This window comes from Sinohyriopsis cumingii, chromosome 13 (genome assembly GCF_028554795.1).
Source record: "Sinohyriopsis cumingii isolate HCF-2022 chromosome 13, ASM2855479v2, whole genome shotgun sequence".
NCBI lineage: Eukaryota > Metazoa > Mollusca > Bivalvia > Unionida > Unionidae > Sinohyriopsis > Sinohyriopsis cumingii.
Genome location: NC_142973.1, coordinates 36,938,751 through 36,957,144, shown reverse-complemented (window position 1 = coordinate 36,957,144; position 18,394 = coordinate 36,938,751). Strand labels below are relative to the sequence as shown.

Genomic DNA, 18,394 nt, shown 5'->3' with positions numbered 1-18,394 from the left:
TCGTATCTGAGGCATATGTTCAAACCACTAGGCCACTGGATCGGCCCTTGAACTAAATGGTTTTAAATATAATATAATGATCTCAGTACTGGTGTAACGATTAATTGATATTTTGATGATCAGTATTTTTTCCATATAGATACTCATATCAATACAAGAAGTGAAGAATCTATACAATATGATTCTCACCCTATACAAATTACTTAAATCTTCAGCAGTTGTGAAAAAATATTACTCATTTGCCTTTTTATTCTTAGCAGAAATATGCACTCATTTGTATTAGTAGCAAAGAAAAGCTATTGACAAGACCCACTCACCCTCTACAAAATAGCAAACGCAAGCTGAGTAATTAATATGGTTTTAAATCTGATCAGACCTACAGTTTGATGGCCATGGTGGCCACATAAACTTCTCTTGAATCTATAGTCAAAACAATGTCTTTTTGTTTTTAGAACTGGATATGTACTTTTGAGAAGCCCAAGACAGAACCCAACTCATTGACCCCCAGCACCACAGTACTAAGTCCATACCTCAAGTTTGGTTGTCTTTCAGTCAGAACCTTTTACTACAGACTTCATGAGGTGTACTCACAGAACAAGGTAAGTTTACCACCATATTCTGTTCCTTAAAAGTCAGGTGAGGTGGGTTTCTTAAGATAGCACATATATGGATGAACAATGAACCCAGATTTTGATCTGTACACAAAACAAATAAATAGGAAATCATGTCAAGTTGTATGGAAAATAAATTGTTGTGCATTAATATTTTGAAAGCAGATATAAATGTATGGCAAAATAAACCCTACATTTCAGGCATTGCATAAAAATAATGTGCTTCCACAAATAACAGTTTGCTCATTCTAATTGATATTAAGGTGTTTACTCATAAAAACAAATCAACCGGGGCATATTTGGAGTAGCCAGCAATATACTGACTTATGTAGAGAAAGATTCAATAGGTCATAGTGACCTATTTTGGTATGACTGAGTTGCTGACCTTGAGGAGCATCTACATGCCAAGTCTCTTGAGTGCAGGTATATTGAAAGTGCAACAAATGAATAGCTGAAAACTCAAAAGTAACTCAGACATGAAATTAGGTCACACTGACCCACTTATTAGTTCTGCTTGTCATACACCCGGAGAGATTATGGGATGGTTTGCTGTCCAACATCTTTGTGTCCATTAGTTTCAATTTGTTTCCACTGCTTCTCCTGAACTACAGGATTGCCATGAACAATACACATGCATTCCCATGGTCTAGTTAGTCCTAAATGAAAATGGTATCAGTCTGATATCCATTATGACTGTCAGAGTGGCCATCTTGAAAAGTTTGTTATCCCCACTCCTCCTTGAATGGATGGTCATATTGGTATAGTTTTCAAAAGATTTCTTATGATATCAATTTCGTAATGAAAATGGTGCCATTTAGACATTCACTTTGGCCAACATGGCAGTCATCTTGAAAATCTTGTTATTGCTACTCCTGAATGGAAATTTTTATTCTTATGGGGTTTTCACAGAAAGATTTTTTATGATGTCTAGTTGGTCTTAAATGAAAATGGTGCCAATTGGATGTCCAGTACAGCTCCCACAGTGCCATCTTGAAAATCTTGCTATCAGTAGTCATCCTGAATGGATTGTCATATCAGGATGGAGTTTTCACTAAAAGACTTCTCATGATGTCCTGAATGGATTGTCATATCAGTATGGAGTTTTCACTAAAAGACTTCTCATGATGTCCGGAACAAAAAAGATGCTGTTGGCACCTCCAGCCATCTTGGAAAGTTTGTTACTTTTCTAGAATGGATGGCAATATCATCATGGTGTTTTTAATAAATGACTTCTTATGATGTCTTGTTGGTCCTGAATAAAATGGTGCAGCTCGTACATCCATACCGGCTGCCACTACTGCCATCTTGTGTTATTGCTACTCCTCCCGATGGTCTTATTAACATGGACTTTTATGAAACGATTTCTTACAAGGGGTTTTCACAAGAAGACTTATAATGCCTTGTTGGTCTTAAATGGAAATGATGCTATTCTCTGACATCCAATATGGCCATCTTGAAAATCTTGTAATTACTACTTCCTGAATGAATGGTCATATTGGCTTAGAGTATTCACTGAAAGACTTCCTATAATGTCTAGTTGGTTAAAAAAGAAAAAGAAAATTGTACTGCTTTGATTTCTAATATGGTCACCACAATTGCTATCTTGAAAATTTTATTGGTATTTCTCACATATGGCTGGTAACTGCTCCAGTGGCTTAGTGGTTATTGGTTCCTTCTTGGATGTGGGAGATCGTGGGTTTGATCCCCAGCCGAGTCATACCAAAGACTTATAAAAATGGTACTAACAGCTGCCTCGCTTGGCACTCAGTATTAAGAGGTTAGTGTTAGGATTGGTCAGCTTGGTGTCAGGATAATGTGACTGGGTGGGACATCATGCTACATGTCTGTGGTATGATGCCCCAGTGCTAGACATCACTATAAGCTGTCACACTGCAGACATTGTAGTGATATGGCTGACATTTTTTAAAGCTATGTTAAAAATCCAAATCACACACACACACACACACACACATATGGCTGGTAATATCAGTATTGTTATCTCACATTCTTATAATGTTTTCTTGGTCATAAATGGCAGCCATCTGGAAAATCTTATCATTATTCCTACAAAACATGAAGTCATATTAACATTGTTGTTCCTAAAAGAAAATGTGATATCCAATATGTCTACCACTGAAGCTATTTGAAAATCTTGTTACTGCCAAAGAATAAAAGATGTGTTTCAACACTCAGCAGTTAAAAGGAAGAAATGGTCTTATCTTGAATTCCAGGAAATCTGTTTTGGTTAGTAGAGTCTCTGTCCTTTCAAGGGATTCTTTTAATGTGATGGGATTATTCATTTTGATATGCATCCACATTGCAATTTTTATGAGTGGAAGTGAAATAAGATCTTAAATATTGAGGTTGTAATGAAGTACATCTGAAAATGCACTTAGATGTTAAATAAAGATCACATTGACCTGGTTTTGATTTAGCTAAGTTATTTTCATCGAGTTGCATCCACTTTTAACTTTCCTGAGTGTTAGTCAGATTCAAAGATGGCATCATGAACAGATAGCTGAATATAAACAAGTCACTCAGGTATGACAGATTGGATCACATTGACTTAAATCTGGTGTGGTTGAGTTACTTTCTAAGATGCATCCAATTTTCATAAGTGTAGGTGAAATAGGGTCCAAGATATTGAGGGTGTAGTTAATTGAAAGATAAAAAGAAAAGTCACCTTATTGTGAAAATTAGGAACAGTCTTGTTTTTATGTGGCTAAATTACTTTTTATTAGATTCATCCATTCATAAGTTTGGGTAAAATAGGGTCCTAAATATCAACGGTGTGATGAACAGATAGCTGAAAATCCAAAACGTCACCCAGGTGTGAATGTTGGGTCATGTTGATTAAGTGAGTTGCATTTTCATGAATGTAGGTGGAATAGGCTTTGATATTGAGGGAGTATAATGGATGAACAGCTGAAAATACAAGCCACTTAAATGGCAAATTTGGTCACATAGACCTAGGTTTTAGCTGTACTGGTCATAGACCAGAAGATCTCATGGGATGACCTGTTGTCCATTTGTTAGCACAAGTTTGTTATCACTACTCCTCATAAATATGTAGCGGATTGCCATAAAACTTGACACACATTCATCCTCAGGTCCTAAATGAAAATGGTTTTGTTCAGACAGCAAATATGGCCACCCCAGTGCCCATCTTGAAATCTTGTTATATCTACTTCTCTTGAATGGAGCAGCATATCAACATTATCGTTATTGAACACATTGCTAATCTGACATTCAGTAAGGCCGCTAAATCAGCCAGCTTTAAACTTTTTGCCACTCCTTCTGAAAATGTAAATGGTGCTACTCAGACATCCCATACCACAGTGGTTATCTTGAAAATCTGTTATTTCAACTTGTCTTGAATGGATGCTTCTATCAGGGTAGGAATTTCACTAAAATACTTAAGATGTCTAATTGGTTTAAATAAAATGGTGCTGATCTGACATATATTCAACATTTCCATTATAGCAGCCATCTTTACAATTATGTTATTGCTATTCCTGCTGAACAGAAAGTCATATCAACATGGGGTTTTCTCTTGTGCCAATCAGACATCCAATATGGCTGCCATCTTGAAAATCTTGTTATCACTACTCTTCCAGAATTGATAGCCATAGCAACATTAAGCATGCTGCAAGTGCAAACAAATTCACCTTACATCTGTCACTCTCTCAGAAGTACATAACTATCCTTGATGCAATTGTTCGCTCTCATCATCATCTGATTTCTGCCACTTTGGTGGCAGCTGTGCACCAAGCAGATATTTCCACAGTTGGCACAGCAACAGTGTATTGACTGTTTATCAGTAACTAAACACATTTGGTATAATTATGGATTGTTTGATGAACGTGACCTTGGGGACAGTACATCGGGCTAGTTCCATATGCACAAAGACTATTTTGACAATAGTCACACTAATGTACCTAATGAGTGCATGAGTGGCTTAACACCAGTTGATTTGTGCTGCAACCATTTATTGTACCTCATCAGTCACAGGATGTTGATAGGTACTCATTTCACACAGTGAAAAGATAAATTAACCATTATAGGAAATATCATACTTATGTTAACTGCTATGATGGGCTACTAGCAGTAATTTTCAGGGGATTAGTGACTGTTGAATCTTGTGGATCTACTGGCAGTATCACTACCTACAGGATAGGGGATTGGTGTTCATTTTGAGCCCAATATAGTATTCATTTTGAAGTTTACATTTATTTACAGAAAATTTTATTCTTGTAAAATTGGGGTATGTTTTATAAGATCGACATACAAATTTTTGTTATAAATCTAGGGGTAATATTGGAAACGCTAGTTGTTTGCAGTATGTATGTACTAAATAGTGTTGATTCAAATATTTTTACATTGTTATGCCGTTATTCCCATCCAGAAATATGGTATGCATTGTGTTTATCCATTTCATGATGTTATTCATTACACAATACGTGTATTAACATTTATTTGGATTTTTATAAGCCGAAAATATTAAATAAAAAAAACTTGCTGCAGTGTGAGGTGTCCATCCATATTGTTTACAGTAGGTGTTTACTAATAAGTATTTTACTTCCATTTTCGGGGCCCTGAGTGGCCGAGTGGTCTAAAGTGCTCACCATTATGGATCACTGCCGTCTCACCTCTGTCTGCATGGGTTCGAGTCTTGGGCTTGGCCAATGTGGGTATGTGAGAAGGCTTGCCAGTAGCTTCTCATGGGTCGGTGGTTCTTTCTGGGGTTTTTTGCCGAGTTCTTCCTCCACCATTTCTACTGGCTGCCATATATAGCCTATATTGTGCTGAAAATGGTGTTAAACCCTACAACAACAACAAATTCCATTTTCTTGTAAGTCCAGACAAAAAGTATTTGTATTATATTGTGTGTTTGCTGTATAAGACTGTGTTTGATGCAGTTAAAGTTTTGATTTGATTTATATTTGTCTTTTTATTCGCCAGATCTAATTGCCAAGTTTTCATTTTATTTGTATATGCCTTTCTTATTAGCCAGATCTGTTTCCTAAATTATATGACAATGCACATGGAACAATAATCCTTTACCTTTTAATGGCAGCACCAACTTTATTTTCCAAGTTGACAAGTCTTTTGATTGAGTTTTGAATGTGATAAAAATGTTCTGTGCCCAAGTATTGTCATGTATTCAGTTAAATGTGGATGTTTCTTCTGGTCAATTTAACATTTGTTTGTGTCTGACCATAATCCCTCAGCTTGTAAAGGCAGCATCAGCTTTGTTTTCCCCAGATGACAATCTTGTGAATAAGCTATGGATTTAATACATGTTCATTGCCAAATAGAGTCCTTCATACATTTTACTGTGGGCACTTATTTTAACACCATATAATCATGTTGCACAACTGACACCCTTTCAATTGTGGCAATCCTTTAATAAGATTTCACAGACTATGATCAAACTTTCACTTTCAGAAATGCTTATAAAATGTTGGAAATTAATGTATTATAGATTGTTGTGAATCGTATCATTGTGGATTACCATTTTATATGTGCATATGAATTCATGGATTTATCATATCAATGGATTTCAGATGTCAGGTATTATGGATTTCAATGGTTTTTATTAATCTGAAATGTAAATTGTCAATTTATTGGTGGCAAATTCCACTCAGTGATGTAAGTGTATTTATTTTACACTGGTTTTGTCTTTTTGTCTATCTGTCAGTCTATCTGGCCAGTTGTTTAGTTTTACAAAATGCGTCTCTGACTCACTGATGATAAGTCACCCCATATAAATGCATTTGATGTGCAAAGTACACCGACTGGTAGGAGGATCAAAGAGAATTGCAGCCCTAAAAAGGATGAGGGGTGGGGAGTCGATTTATAAATGAATGGGCTCATAAGCAAGTAATTAAAGTACACCATCAAAATTGTTGAAACTCTCTCAAGTTTTTCTATTTCTTCTTCAGAAACATACTCAGCCGCCTGTTTCCCTTTATGGTCAGTTACTATGGCGAGAGTTTTTCTACACTGCTGGAGCAGGAACTCCAAACTTTGACAAGATCGAGGGGAACCCAATCTGTATACAGATTCCATGGGGGAAAAACCCTGAACATTTGGAGGCATGGGCAAATGTAAGTCATCTAAATCTATATCAAAAGCAGCATTATGATTGAACTCTTTTAGTATATACCCATGGTGGCTTAGTGGTTAAGTTTTTATTATCTAATGAGGAGTTATGATGCCTTTCTCACCTACAAACAGTGTACCCTTTTCCCCTCAGTGACAGTGTTTGACAAGTACTGCATATCCATAATGACAAAATTTGGCATGTTTAAAAATAGGTATACATTTAGGAGAAGTTTTTGTAAGTAAAGGCAGTGCATTCGTATTTACAGTCAATATGTTTGAAAGAAGATAGACTACTCTTCTAATTCATTATGAAATTTTACACATATCAAATTTTAAATACTATAAATAGTACATTGCAACCTCGACACCAATTTTTGTGTGCACCTGGTTGAAGATAGTGACATAAACAGTGAAAGACTGGGGAAAATCATAAATGAAAGTTATAAATTTGAGTTTTCTGCTGAGGATTTGCCTAGTTACTCGGACATCTCTGATCCAAGGTCTGAGTCAGGTTTTACCCAAGCAAATACAGAAAACAGGGATGCACAAAATGGTAGTTGTTACAAGTTTGCTGGCATTATCCCCCCCACTAAATTGTCAGCTGATTTAAGTCTTTCCACAGCAGAACTAGTCGACTACTTCCCTCTTTTTGTACAAGAAACACACCCTGTTTGAGACCATAGTCAATGAAGCTTAAAAAGAAACAGCCAGCTGACATCACATACAAGCCTTGGTGACAAAATTAAAGCTTTCCACTGTTTAAATATCATCATGGGTATCTCTGCATGTCACTCTTATAGGATTACTGGTGAACAGATGAAATTCTACACTCATGAAAATTAGTATGTGGATGCATCTCAAGGAGAATAAGTCACTGTAACCCAATTTTCACCATTAAGTAACTTTTGCATATTCAGCTGTTTCATCCTTTGTATATTAAACCATATTTTGTGTAGACTTACACTGATGAAACCTTAGTTTATTGAAGTAATATATCATATCTTCATCATTTAACATAGACCCACAACCAGTGAGTGACTGCTTTATGTCCAGACCAGCCATAACATAGACTCACAACCAGTGAATGAATGCTTTGAATCCTGTTACAGTATATCTATTTGCATTATGGTACATCTCTTTGCATTATAGTATATCTCTTTGGATTATGGTATAATAATAATAATGAGGACTTTGTATAGTGCCTAATCTTTAGAAGCTCTAAGCGCTTTACAACATTAGACAACACCTATAACATAAAAAAACCATATATAATGATATTATTACAAAAAACAAACACCATGAAATTAAGACACATAGAAAAGCATGCTGAAAATATTTAAGGTAGGGAACATTATTATGTCTTTAAGTTTGTTCTTGCAGTCGAAATAAGTGAGTTTTAAGAGCACTCTTGAATGTGATCTTTGTGTCTAAGTTCAGTGGGCAATTCATTCCACGTTGCTGGGCCCTGGTGTACAAAAGAACATTGTCCATATGACTTCATTTTCCTTGTGTATATAAATGAGTATACAATTGTCAGAAGAGGAGCGTAAGTATCTTGCTGGTGTGTACACATGGGTGAGGTCAAATAGGTATGTTGGACTGGAGACCATCAGTGAAACGAAGCATAGAGAACAAATTTTGTGTTTGATTCTGGATCGAATGGATAGCCAGTGTAGGGTACAGAGCAGTGGGGAGGTGTGCTCTGATCGTGGTACTCTAAGTATGATCTGAGCAGCTGTGTTTTGAAGTTCCTGAAGTAGATATTGAGATGAACCAGACGGAATTGAGTTACAACAGTCCAGTCTTGAAAGTACTAATGAACATACAGTTGTTTTAGTGGCATCAGCTGAAAGATATTTGCGAATGGAGCTGATGTGTCTCAGCTCAAGATATGCAACCTTGCATATATTCATGACATGTTGGTGCAACGTGAGAGTACTGTCCAGTGTGACACCTAGGTTTCGTACTGACTGTGAATTTAATGTTGGTGTTACTGATATTTATTGTTTGAGGTAAAGGATATGAATGAGAAAGTCTTTGTGTTGTGATCAGAATGGTCTCAGTTTTATCATCATTCATCTGCAGCTTGTTACGTCATCCATGATTTCACATCAGAAATGCACCTCTCTACACCTTGGATGGTAGCATCAACTTCAGTTGGGTGGCTAGATTTGTATATTTGGGTGTTGTCGGCGTACAATTGGTGAGACACTGGATGATGATCTATGACATTTGAGAGCGGCTGAGTGTATAGAATGAAGAGAACAGGTCCAAGAACAGACCCCTGTGGAACACCACAACATAGATCAACTGGGCTGGAGTGTATTTCATCTGCAGACACAATTTGCGTCCTGTTGACCAAGTAGGATTTGAACCACAGTAAGGCTGTCATGAATGCCAGATATATGCTGGAGACGGTGAAGTAATATATCATGGTCTGTTGTGTCAGATGCTGCAGACAAATCAAGGAGGGTGAGGGCTGTAATCTTTCCGCTATCCAGAGCAGAGAGAATGTCATTAACTACTTTTAGAAGAGTAGTTTCAGTATTGTGGCAAGGGCGATATGCAGATTGTACATGGCTAAAATGACTATTTGAATTCAGATGAGATAAAAGCTGGGATAGAACAACCTTTTCTAAGATTTTTTATATGAATCGTAGATTAGAAACTGGGCGGTAGTTCTTTAAATCGTTATGGTTGAGTGTTGGTTTCTTCAGCAGAGGCTTTACAGTGGCAGTTTTTTAAATGATGGGAATTTCCTGGATGAGAGAGATCTATTAATAACATCAGTTAGTGAAGGCAATGCTGAATCTAAGCACTGAAGCAGCAGTGATGTTGGAATTGGATCAAGTTCACATGACTTTGGTGCACTCTTTGTCACGATTGTATGTACTAAATCCATAGAGACAGGTTCAAATGCTGCTAATGGTTGCTGCTGAAATTCTGTATCCCAACTGTATGGTGACGACGAGTCAACTGAAATTGTGTTGTCAGGCTTATCTCTAATGGTTTGTACTTTGTTATGGAACAAATTTGCAAACAGGTCCGGAAGGTCGACTAGAGAGAAGGTAGTTGGAAGTGGTGTACATTTGTTCCTTGACATTAGCTTGTTTGTTAGTAATCTCGAAGAGCTCTTTGCAGCTGGAACTTTCCATGATCTTAGTACTGTAGTGGGCTGATTTTGCCACATGGACTATATTTGTGACGTTCTTCTTAGCAGCTTCATAGATTTTCTTATGAATAGTGAGTATGGTGGAAAGCCAAAGCCTCTCAGCTTTGTTATGGTCTCTTTTAGCAGTGTGAAGCTGGTCCCTAACACTGCTATACCATGGAGAACACTTTTGAAGTGATGCTCTGCACTTGGTGGCTGGGGCATGTTTGTCGAACAATGAACACAGGCAGTTATCAGGTTGTTCTGCTGTAGGAGGAAGGCAAGTTGTTAGGTTTGCTTGGATGTCATACATTAGTTGGGTTCTATTTATCATATGGAGGTTTCACTTAGTAGCAAATAAAAGTGGAGGGTTAGGGACTGATACGTCAAGATGGCATATAATGCAGATGTGATCTGATGCAAGTTTGTGGGATACCAGGGAGGAATGTAGAATATTACCATCAGTTCTATGAAGAATCCAGTCTAAAATGTGACCATATTTATGGGTGGGTTGGTTAACTGACTGTTTGAGGTTGAAAACATTAATGGAATCTAGGAGTTTTGATGTGTTTGGGTTTCCAGGACAGTCAAAGTGAATGTTGAAATCTCCAAGAATAATCAGGTTGCCACCTATCGAATTTCCATACTCCAGGAGATTTGGAAACTGCTCCAAAAAGAGAGATTCAGTCAGCTTGTTTTTTCTACTAGGGGGAGGGTGGTATAGGCAGAAACAAATGGACTGTCCTTTGTTCCACTGTAAGTGTGGTTTGGACTAGTTCAAATGATGTGTGGTAGAAATTGAAAGCTGTGGTGTGGTTAAGACATTTAATCATGGAGTTCTTTGTGATGACGGCAATTCCACCTCTGCGAGAGTGGCGGGGGAACGACTTGATGGAGTAACCGGTGGGTGTTAGATCCATGCACTTGGGCTCATCACCTGATGTTTTTAGCCATGTTTCTGTCAAGAAAAAAGACATCAATATTCTGATTGTTGATAAAATTAACTATATCTGTGCGCTTTTCCGGTGGTCCTACTGATTGGGTATTGAATAATGCAATACGCAGGGGTATCTTTTGGATAGTTTGTCACAAAGGTTGACGATTTAACAGGGATTTGAATTAAGTTACCTAAATTAATGGTTGAATTTTTAAATTGTTTAGCCATAAAGGGCATAAGGGAAATAACTGGAATTCTTCGTCCTGTTCGACACCGGCCAGCTTTGAAACGTTTTTTTGCTTTCTCGCTTCTGTTTACATTTAAGTAATGATGAATGTAGTCCCAGTTCATTTAGTCTAGAGCACAATGTAGTGTGGAGAGCCAAGGAGTGGTCATTTAAAGCAATTAATGAGGGTCCATCATAGCATAAACGGGTTGACTGGCAAGTATCACGTGATGGCGGTTTGTTCAACAACAAAGAAAGTTGTAGCAGTGGAGCAAGACAGCTGAGAAAAAGTCTAATTGTTCTTGTTTCCAAAACAAGGAGATGAAGAAACACATACGAACTGAACAGCCAATGCATGATGAACACAATAACGTAGATAAAGACAGGCAACAAGCACATATATCACGAAAAACGGCACAAAAAACAACAGCTGCTTCAAGCCGGTTAAGTGATAGCTGCCATCTTGCATTATGCCATACCTCTTTACATTATGGTATACCTCACTGCATTATGGTATACCTCACTGCATTATGGTATACCTCACTGCATTATGGTATCTCTTTAGATTATGGTATACCTCATTGCATTAAGGTATATCTCATTGCATTATAGTATACCTCATTGCATTATGGTATATCTCTTTAGATTATGGTATACCTCACTGCATTATGGTATATCTCATTGCATTATGGTATACCTCATTGCATTTTGGAATACCTCATTGCATTATGGTATATCTCTTTAGATTATGGTATACCTCACTGCATTATGGAATACCTCATTGCATTATGGTATGCCTCATTACATTATGGTATACCTCATTGCAGTATATCTCTTTAGATTATGGTATACCTCATTGCATTATGGTATATCTCATTGCATTATGGTATGCCTCATTACATTATGGTGTACCTCATTGCAGTATATCTCTTTAGATTATGGTATACCTCATTGCATTATGGTATATCTCATTGCATTATGGTATGCCTCATTACATTATGGTGTACCTCATTGCAGTATATCTCTTTAGATTATGGTATACCTCATTGCATTATGGTATATCTCATTGCAATATGGTATATCTCATTGCATCATGGTATATCTCATTGCATTATGGTATACCTCATTGCATTTTGGAATACCTCATTGCATTATGGTATACCTCACTGCTTTATGATATATCTCTTTGGAATGCTCTTAACTCTGATTGCCACAGGATCAGTCCTCCATACCAAGCTGTATATAGTCACCTACTCCAGATGCACTCCTGTTGGCTGGGAGATTTGAGTTTATAAGTACAGACCTTGTTTGATTTCTTTCTAAGGGACGGACAGGATACCCATTCATTGATGCAGTCATGACCCAGTTGAGAAAGGAAGGATGGATACATCACCTGGCCCGCCATGCTGTAGCCTGCTTCCTGACTCGGGGTGACCTCTGGATCAGTTGGGAGAAGGGTCAGAAGGTCAGTCTGCCAAGAAAAGTGCACAAAGTTAATAGTTTCCTGTATGTGCAACTTACAGTGCTTTTTGGCTTTGCCTGAGTGCACCTTTTTTGTAATGTTTGTGATTGCTGGCTCATAAGTTCAGAATTTGCTGTACACAAAGATCAGATTTGTTGAAGAAAAATAATAAGTACCTGTTTTGCGTGAAATTAATTGACAGTGAATTATCAGTAACCTATATCTTTTTATGACACTAGGTCTTAAAGTATGTTAACAGAAAGAAGTGAAACCAATAATGTAAGTAAAATCAGTAAGTAAAATCAGTAAGTTATTTATTTCATTACAATATAAAGTGAAAATTCAAACAACAATTACTGTGTTGTGAATTAAATCCCAGATCATTCTAAATATCCTATCACAAGCTCAAAACTATTGAATGTTCTGAATGATTTCCAGTAGTCTTGAATGTTCTTATGAACCACAGTGATGAAATCCAGAATAACTTTGAATGAATTCTCAATAATCCAAAATAGTGTGTTAGTCCAGAAGTCATTTAGCACTTTAACAATTCCAATGAAAATAAACAGTTCCTCTTATATGACTTCAGCAACAAGACTGGATTCCTAAAGTCCATTCTAGCTAAAACAAGAAAGCAGGAATGAATTATTTGTATATCAAATCCCTTTTTATACACATTTTTCACCTTAGACCTATAACATAATGGAATGTGAAGATTTCCAATGGAAAAACCTAGTCTAGCTGTAAACAGGACTGACCTTGAACTCGTGCAACATTAACATGTTGTTTAATACTTACAGTCATGGACAAAAGTTATCTATGTAAGCATATTGTTTACAACTTACAACTGTGGACAGAATTTTAGTACACAATATAAATTAAATGTACATAATAATTCTTCTTGGAGATCAAAGAGGTCTGTTATCATGTGTTAAAAGATGCACATCGCAGTTTATGCACACAAAATTTTCAGTTAAGGTTTATTGGCTGCTTTATCAGCACATAAGCACATGAGGGACTGTTTATCAAGGCAGTGAGAGTAAAGTGCCTTGCCCAAAGATATGTCAAAGTAGCTTCCAGGATTTGAATCCTCAACCCACTTATTTTAAATATGGCATACAAGCCACTGAATTGCAATGGTTCTTATACCTCAAATGTAATATGGCACTCACTCATTGTAATGCTCTAATTCCTCAAATGTAATATGGTACTCACTTGTTGTAATGCTCTGATTCCTCAAATGTAGTAAAGTACTCACTCATTGTAATGCTCTAATTCCTCAAATGTAATATGGTACTCATTGTAATGCTAATTCCTCAAATGTAATATGGTACTCACTCATTGTAATGCTCTAATTCCTCAAATGTAATATGGTACTCACTTGTAATGCTCTGATTCCTCAAATGTAATGTGGTACTCACTTGTTGTAATGCTCTGATTCCTCAAATGTAATACATTACTCACTCATTGTAATGCTCTAATTCCTCAAATGTAATATGGTACTCACTCATTGTAATGCTCTAATTCCTCAAATGTAATATGGTACTCATTGTAATGCTCTAATTCCTCTAATGTAATATGGTACTCACTCATTGTAATGCTCTAATTCCTCAAATGTAATATGGTACTCATTGTAATGCTCGAATTCCTCTAATGTAATATGGCACTCACTCATTGTAATGCTCTAATTCCTCAAATGTAATATGGTACTCACTTGTTGTAATGCTCAGATTCCTCAAATGTAATACAGTACTCACTCATTGTAATGCTTTAATTCCTCAGATGTGATATGGTACTCACTCTGACATTGTAATGCTCTCCATGGGAGCCATAAAGTGTACCACTTAATAGTGAAACAGATTTATAATGAAGTACATGTGCATTTTAACTACCTCTTATGACATGGGAGCCATAACAATACTAGCCTTATAATGAAGTACATGTGCATTTTAACTACCTCTTATGACATGTGAGCCATAACAATACTAGCCTTATAATGAAGCTCCTTATAGTGAAGCAGTGATATAATACCAAGAAAAATGGTTATTTAAGAACTGATGTTTTGAATATACTCAGAAAAATAAATTTAAAAAAGTTTCATTCCACCTGATTATAAATAAAATTCAAGAAGTAATACAGTAATTGATAAACATTTGATTCAGTACCAAATATTCAGTCACTAGAGTGTATAGAGGGTTTCACGGTTGCAGCAGAGTTACTGATCACAGCGCTTAAAATTACCTCCCTTAGCTCCCATGTGCGTGGCCACAAAAAATTTCCAGTTCCGAATAGTTACGAATTTTGCACCATTTTACGCTTGGTTAGCGAAACATAAAGTCAATAAAGGAAGGAATCTTAGCTGTACTACAGATCATTATGATTAAACCAATGAATCAGTTATATATGTCTAAACCAATGAATAAATTATATATGTCTAAACCAATGAATCAATTATATATGATTAAACCAATGAATCAATTATATATGTCTAAACCAATGAATCAATTATATATGTCTAAACCAATGAATCAATTATATATGTCTAAACCAATGAATAAATTATGTCTAAACCAATGAATTAATTATATATGTCTAAACCAATGAATCAATTATATATGATTAAACCAATGAATCAATTATATATGTCTAAACCAATGAATCAATTATATATGTCTAAACCAATGAATCAATTATATATGATTAAACCAATGAATCAATTATATATGTCTAAACCAATGAATCAATTATATATGTCTAAACCAATAAATCAATTATATATGTCTAAACCAATGAATAAATTATATATGTCTAAACCAATGAATTAATTATATATGTCTAAACCAATGAATAAATTATATATGTCTAAAATCTTATGTTCATACTAGAAGAATAATTATAGACATTACATCAGATTATTAGATTCCGTGTCCATACTTACATTATATGAGATAATTATATAGTATTTACTGTCCATACTTTAATGATATCAAATTGTTAAACTAAATACACTGTCCATATTTATATTATAACAGATAATATAGATTCATTATCCATAATTTCAGATACATTTGTAGGAATATTTCACTTTGCTCTCCGATTTTAAAAATTTATTGCACATTTTTGGCTGCATAACTTTAACGAAAACCGTCTCAACAATTTGCATTTTTCATAGGTTGATATATCCTTCTTTCTCAGTTATTTTCACGAGGCTAATAGTTCATTTATAACACGAGTTAAGAAAGTTATAACATAAGTTCGATAAGAAAATTATAACATGAGTTCGATACATCAGCTGATCTGTAATGCTGGCTATTTTAAACCAGAAAAGTTTGTTTAAAATGTAACAGTATATTAATGTATTCAGAGGAATGTAACAAAGCAATAATTACATATGCTATCATAAATATAAAGGAGTGTAATTAATGAGGATGGAATATTTATTCATATTTGGTTGTAAATATCATACAATATTCAAATTAATTAACATGCCCAATGATGTTGTTTTTTTCTTTTTCATTTTATTTTTGGTGGGAGTGGAGGGGTTCTCCCATATTTAAACAATCAAAAAGTATTTCCTCATATACAATTTTTGTTGTTGCTATGTCCAGTCAGATATAGCCATGGATTCGTTCAGCCTCATATTTAATTATTTACATTCCTCGCTGGTTTTCTCAAAACTTGAAACATCATGTATCAGACAGTGCATGCAATTACTTTCAGCATGATTTTTCTTTCCTTATGCTGATATGTTGTAATAACTCTCAAATTTGCTAGGGTTTTTAGACAACATTTCTGATTGCCACCAGCAAATTCATCTGGAACAGCCTTCTTAAAATTAGTTTAATTCTGTTGCATCAGACATGTAAGTTTAAAAGATCCAATTATTTCACAGATTCTGTCCTATTACTTTGGTTCGCCTTTTAAATCAATATTGATCCACTTTACCGGATGTAAAATTGCGGACAGTATGATTTAAAAAGAGACTGTTTGTAAGAACATACTCTTCAAGTCAGTAATAAATAGATGCGCACAAATATTCATGTTTGTTGTCTTTATCTATCAGTCGCTCTTTCTATCTTAGCACCATTATATACTCTTTTTTAACCAGAAGTATGTTTACGTAATATAGGTATGCAAATACACATTCATTCAATCATATACATACCCATGCACCAGATGTAATGAGACAGACATACAGACACACAGACAGATTGGCAGACAGAGAGGTGAGAGCCACATATATCTTATACATGAATTGTGTTTCAAACATCAATATTTCTCCAAATTGTATACTCTAAAAATTCCAACTGTTCAAGGAAATAAAATTAAAATAATCGTCAAGGAGACTTGTACATGCACCTGTCTGTTCAGGCGTAGATGACATTAGTGCAGTTAGAAAAAAATATATCCTTCCTAGATATAACTAAAGTTATTTCATGAAAAATATAATGAACATTATTAGAAATGCAAAAGTCTAAATCAATAATAAAAGAACCTTAAGAAATTAGCATTTTTTTCTCATCCAACCTCCATTAACTGCAATGATTAAAGCTGTAAAAAATAAACATACTTTCATTATTCTTCAAGCGAGATAAATTGAAATAACAATCTTTTTACACAGCGATACACTTTCACACAATCAAATAATAGAAACTAGAGCATGAGGTAGTAATAGAAAGATAATGAAGTTCGGAATTGGGCAGAGAACATTTATTTGAATGCTGGGAACAGCGCAAGTTAGTGAGAAAAAAAGTTGTAAAAACAGTTGATCAAATGTTGATATAATTTCTTGTTAAGATAGTGAGATATTGATCTTGCTTGCGGAATGGGAGCGGTCTGTCACATTTTCTTGATCTACATCAGCCATCTTTATTGATTTAACTATCTGGAAGTGAGTTGCAGCAAGACGCCCTCTGGTGTTTTCAAGGAGAGATAATAACCATGAAATGGTCTGTAGCAATAGCCACACTATTTTCTTGGTTACAGGTTTTTGAAGAGCACCTGTTAGATGCTGATTGGTCAATTAATGCTGGTAACTGGATGTGGCTTTCAGCCAGCAGCTTTTTCTACCAGTACTTTCGTGTCTACAGCCCCATCAGCTTTGGCAAGAAAACAGATAAGAATGGAGACTACATTAGGTATGAAAAGCATTTTCATGAGGGTTGTAAATGGCTGAATATAGGTCCCATTCAAAAGGTAGATTAGCCAACATCCCAGAATAAAATAATTTTCAAAAATATACAGAATGCATAGTTCTATGATTTTGTTTCAAGAAGTTTTATAGATTTTATTACCAGCAGATAAGATCTCCCTCCCCCACCATTTGTCACTACAGAAAAATATCAGATTATTCTGAGTTTAACATGGTATCATTGTGCTCATTGTGGGTTGTTTATTTGCTCACATTGACTCTAATATTCACTTAAGTAACAAATATTGATTATTTGTGCATATGAACAATTTTGGATTCATTTTTTCAAAAATGTTTTGTTGTATTTTTAGAGTTGAACAATGTTGACAAAATATCCCAAGTTAAAGAAGTTTAAAGCTAGTGAAGACATGCGCGAGACATGGCTAGCTTGCACAGAGTGGTAACTTTGACCTGCAGTTTATTTGCAGAGAAAAGGCATTTGGTAAATGGTGTTGTGTAAAAGTCTAATCAACAAAGAGAAGTCATAGTTCATGGAATTTAAGATATTTAGATTTGTAGTTTTTGTCTGAAGATGTCATCAGATGCCACTGCATTAGGGGATGATCCCCTCCATGCCTATGGCAACTCTTGCACCTGGTCAGTTCAGAATGCATCTTCTCCTTAAAGCCTGACTCTTCTCAGGATAGCCTTTTGTTGAAAGGAATATAAGCCTTTAATCATGAAGAAAATCATATGAGCTAGAAGCTC

At 35.5% G+C, this 18,394-nt stretch overlaps 1 protein-coding gene across 1 annotated transcript in view; it reads left to right on the top strand.

The window, feature by feature from the left end:
* LOC149785218 (cryptochrome-1-like) overlaps nt 1–18,394 on the top strand; it is a 63,005-nt gene that overhangs the window by 33,984 nt on the left and 10,627 nt on the right. The window contains exons 6-9 of the mRNA XM_089979031.1: nt 453–599; nt 6,557–6,721; nt 12,358–12,498; nt 17,482–17,633. Coding sequence (XP_089835157.1) covers nt 453–599; nt 6,557–6,721; nt 12,358–12,498; nt 17,482–17,633 — 605 coding nt within the window. The remainder of the gene's footprint in view (nt 1–452; nt 600–6,556; nt 6,722–12,357; nt 12,499–17,481; nt 17,634–18,394) is intronic.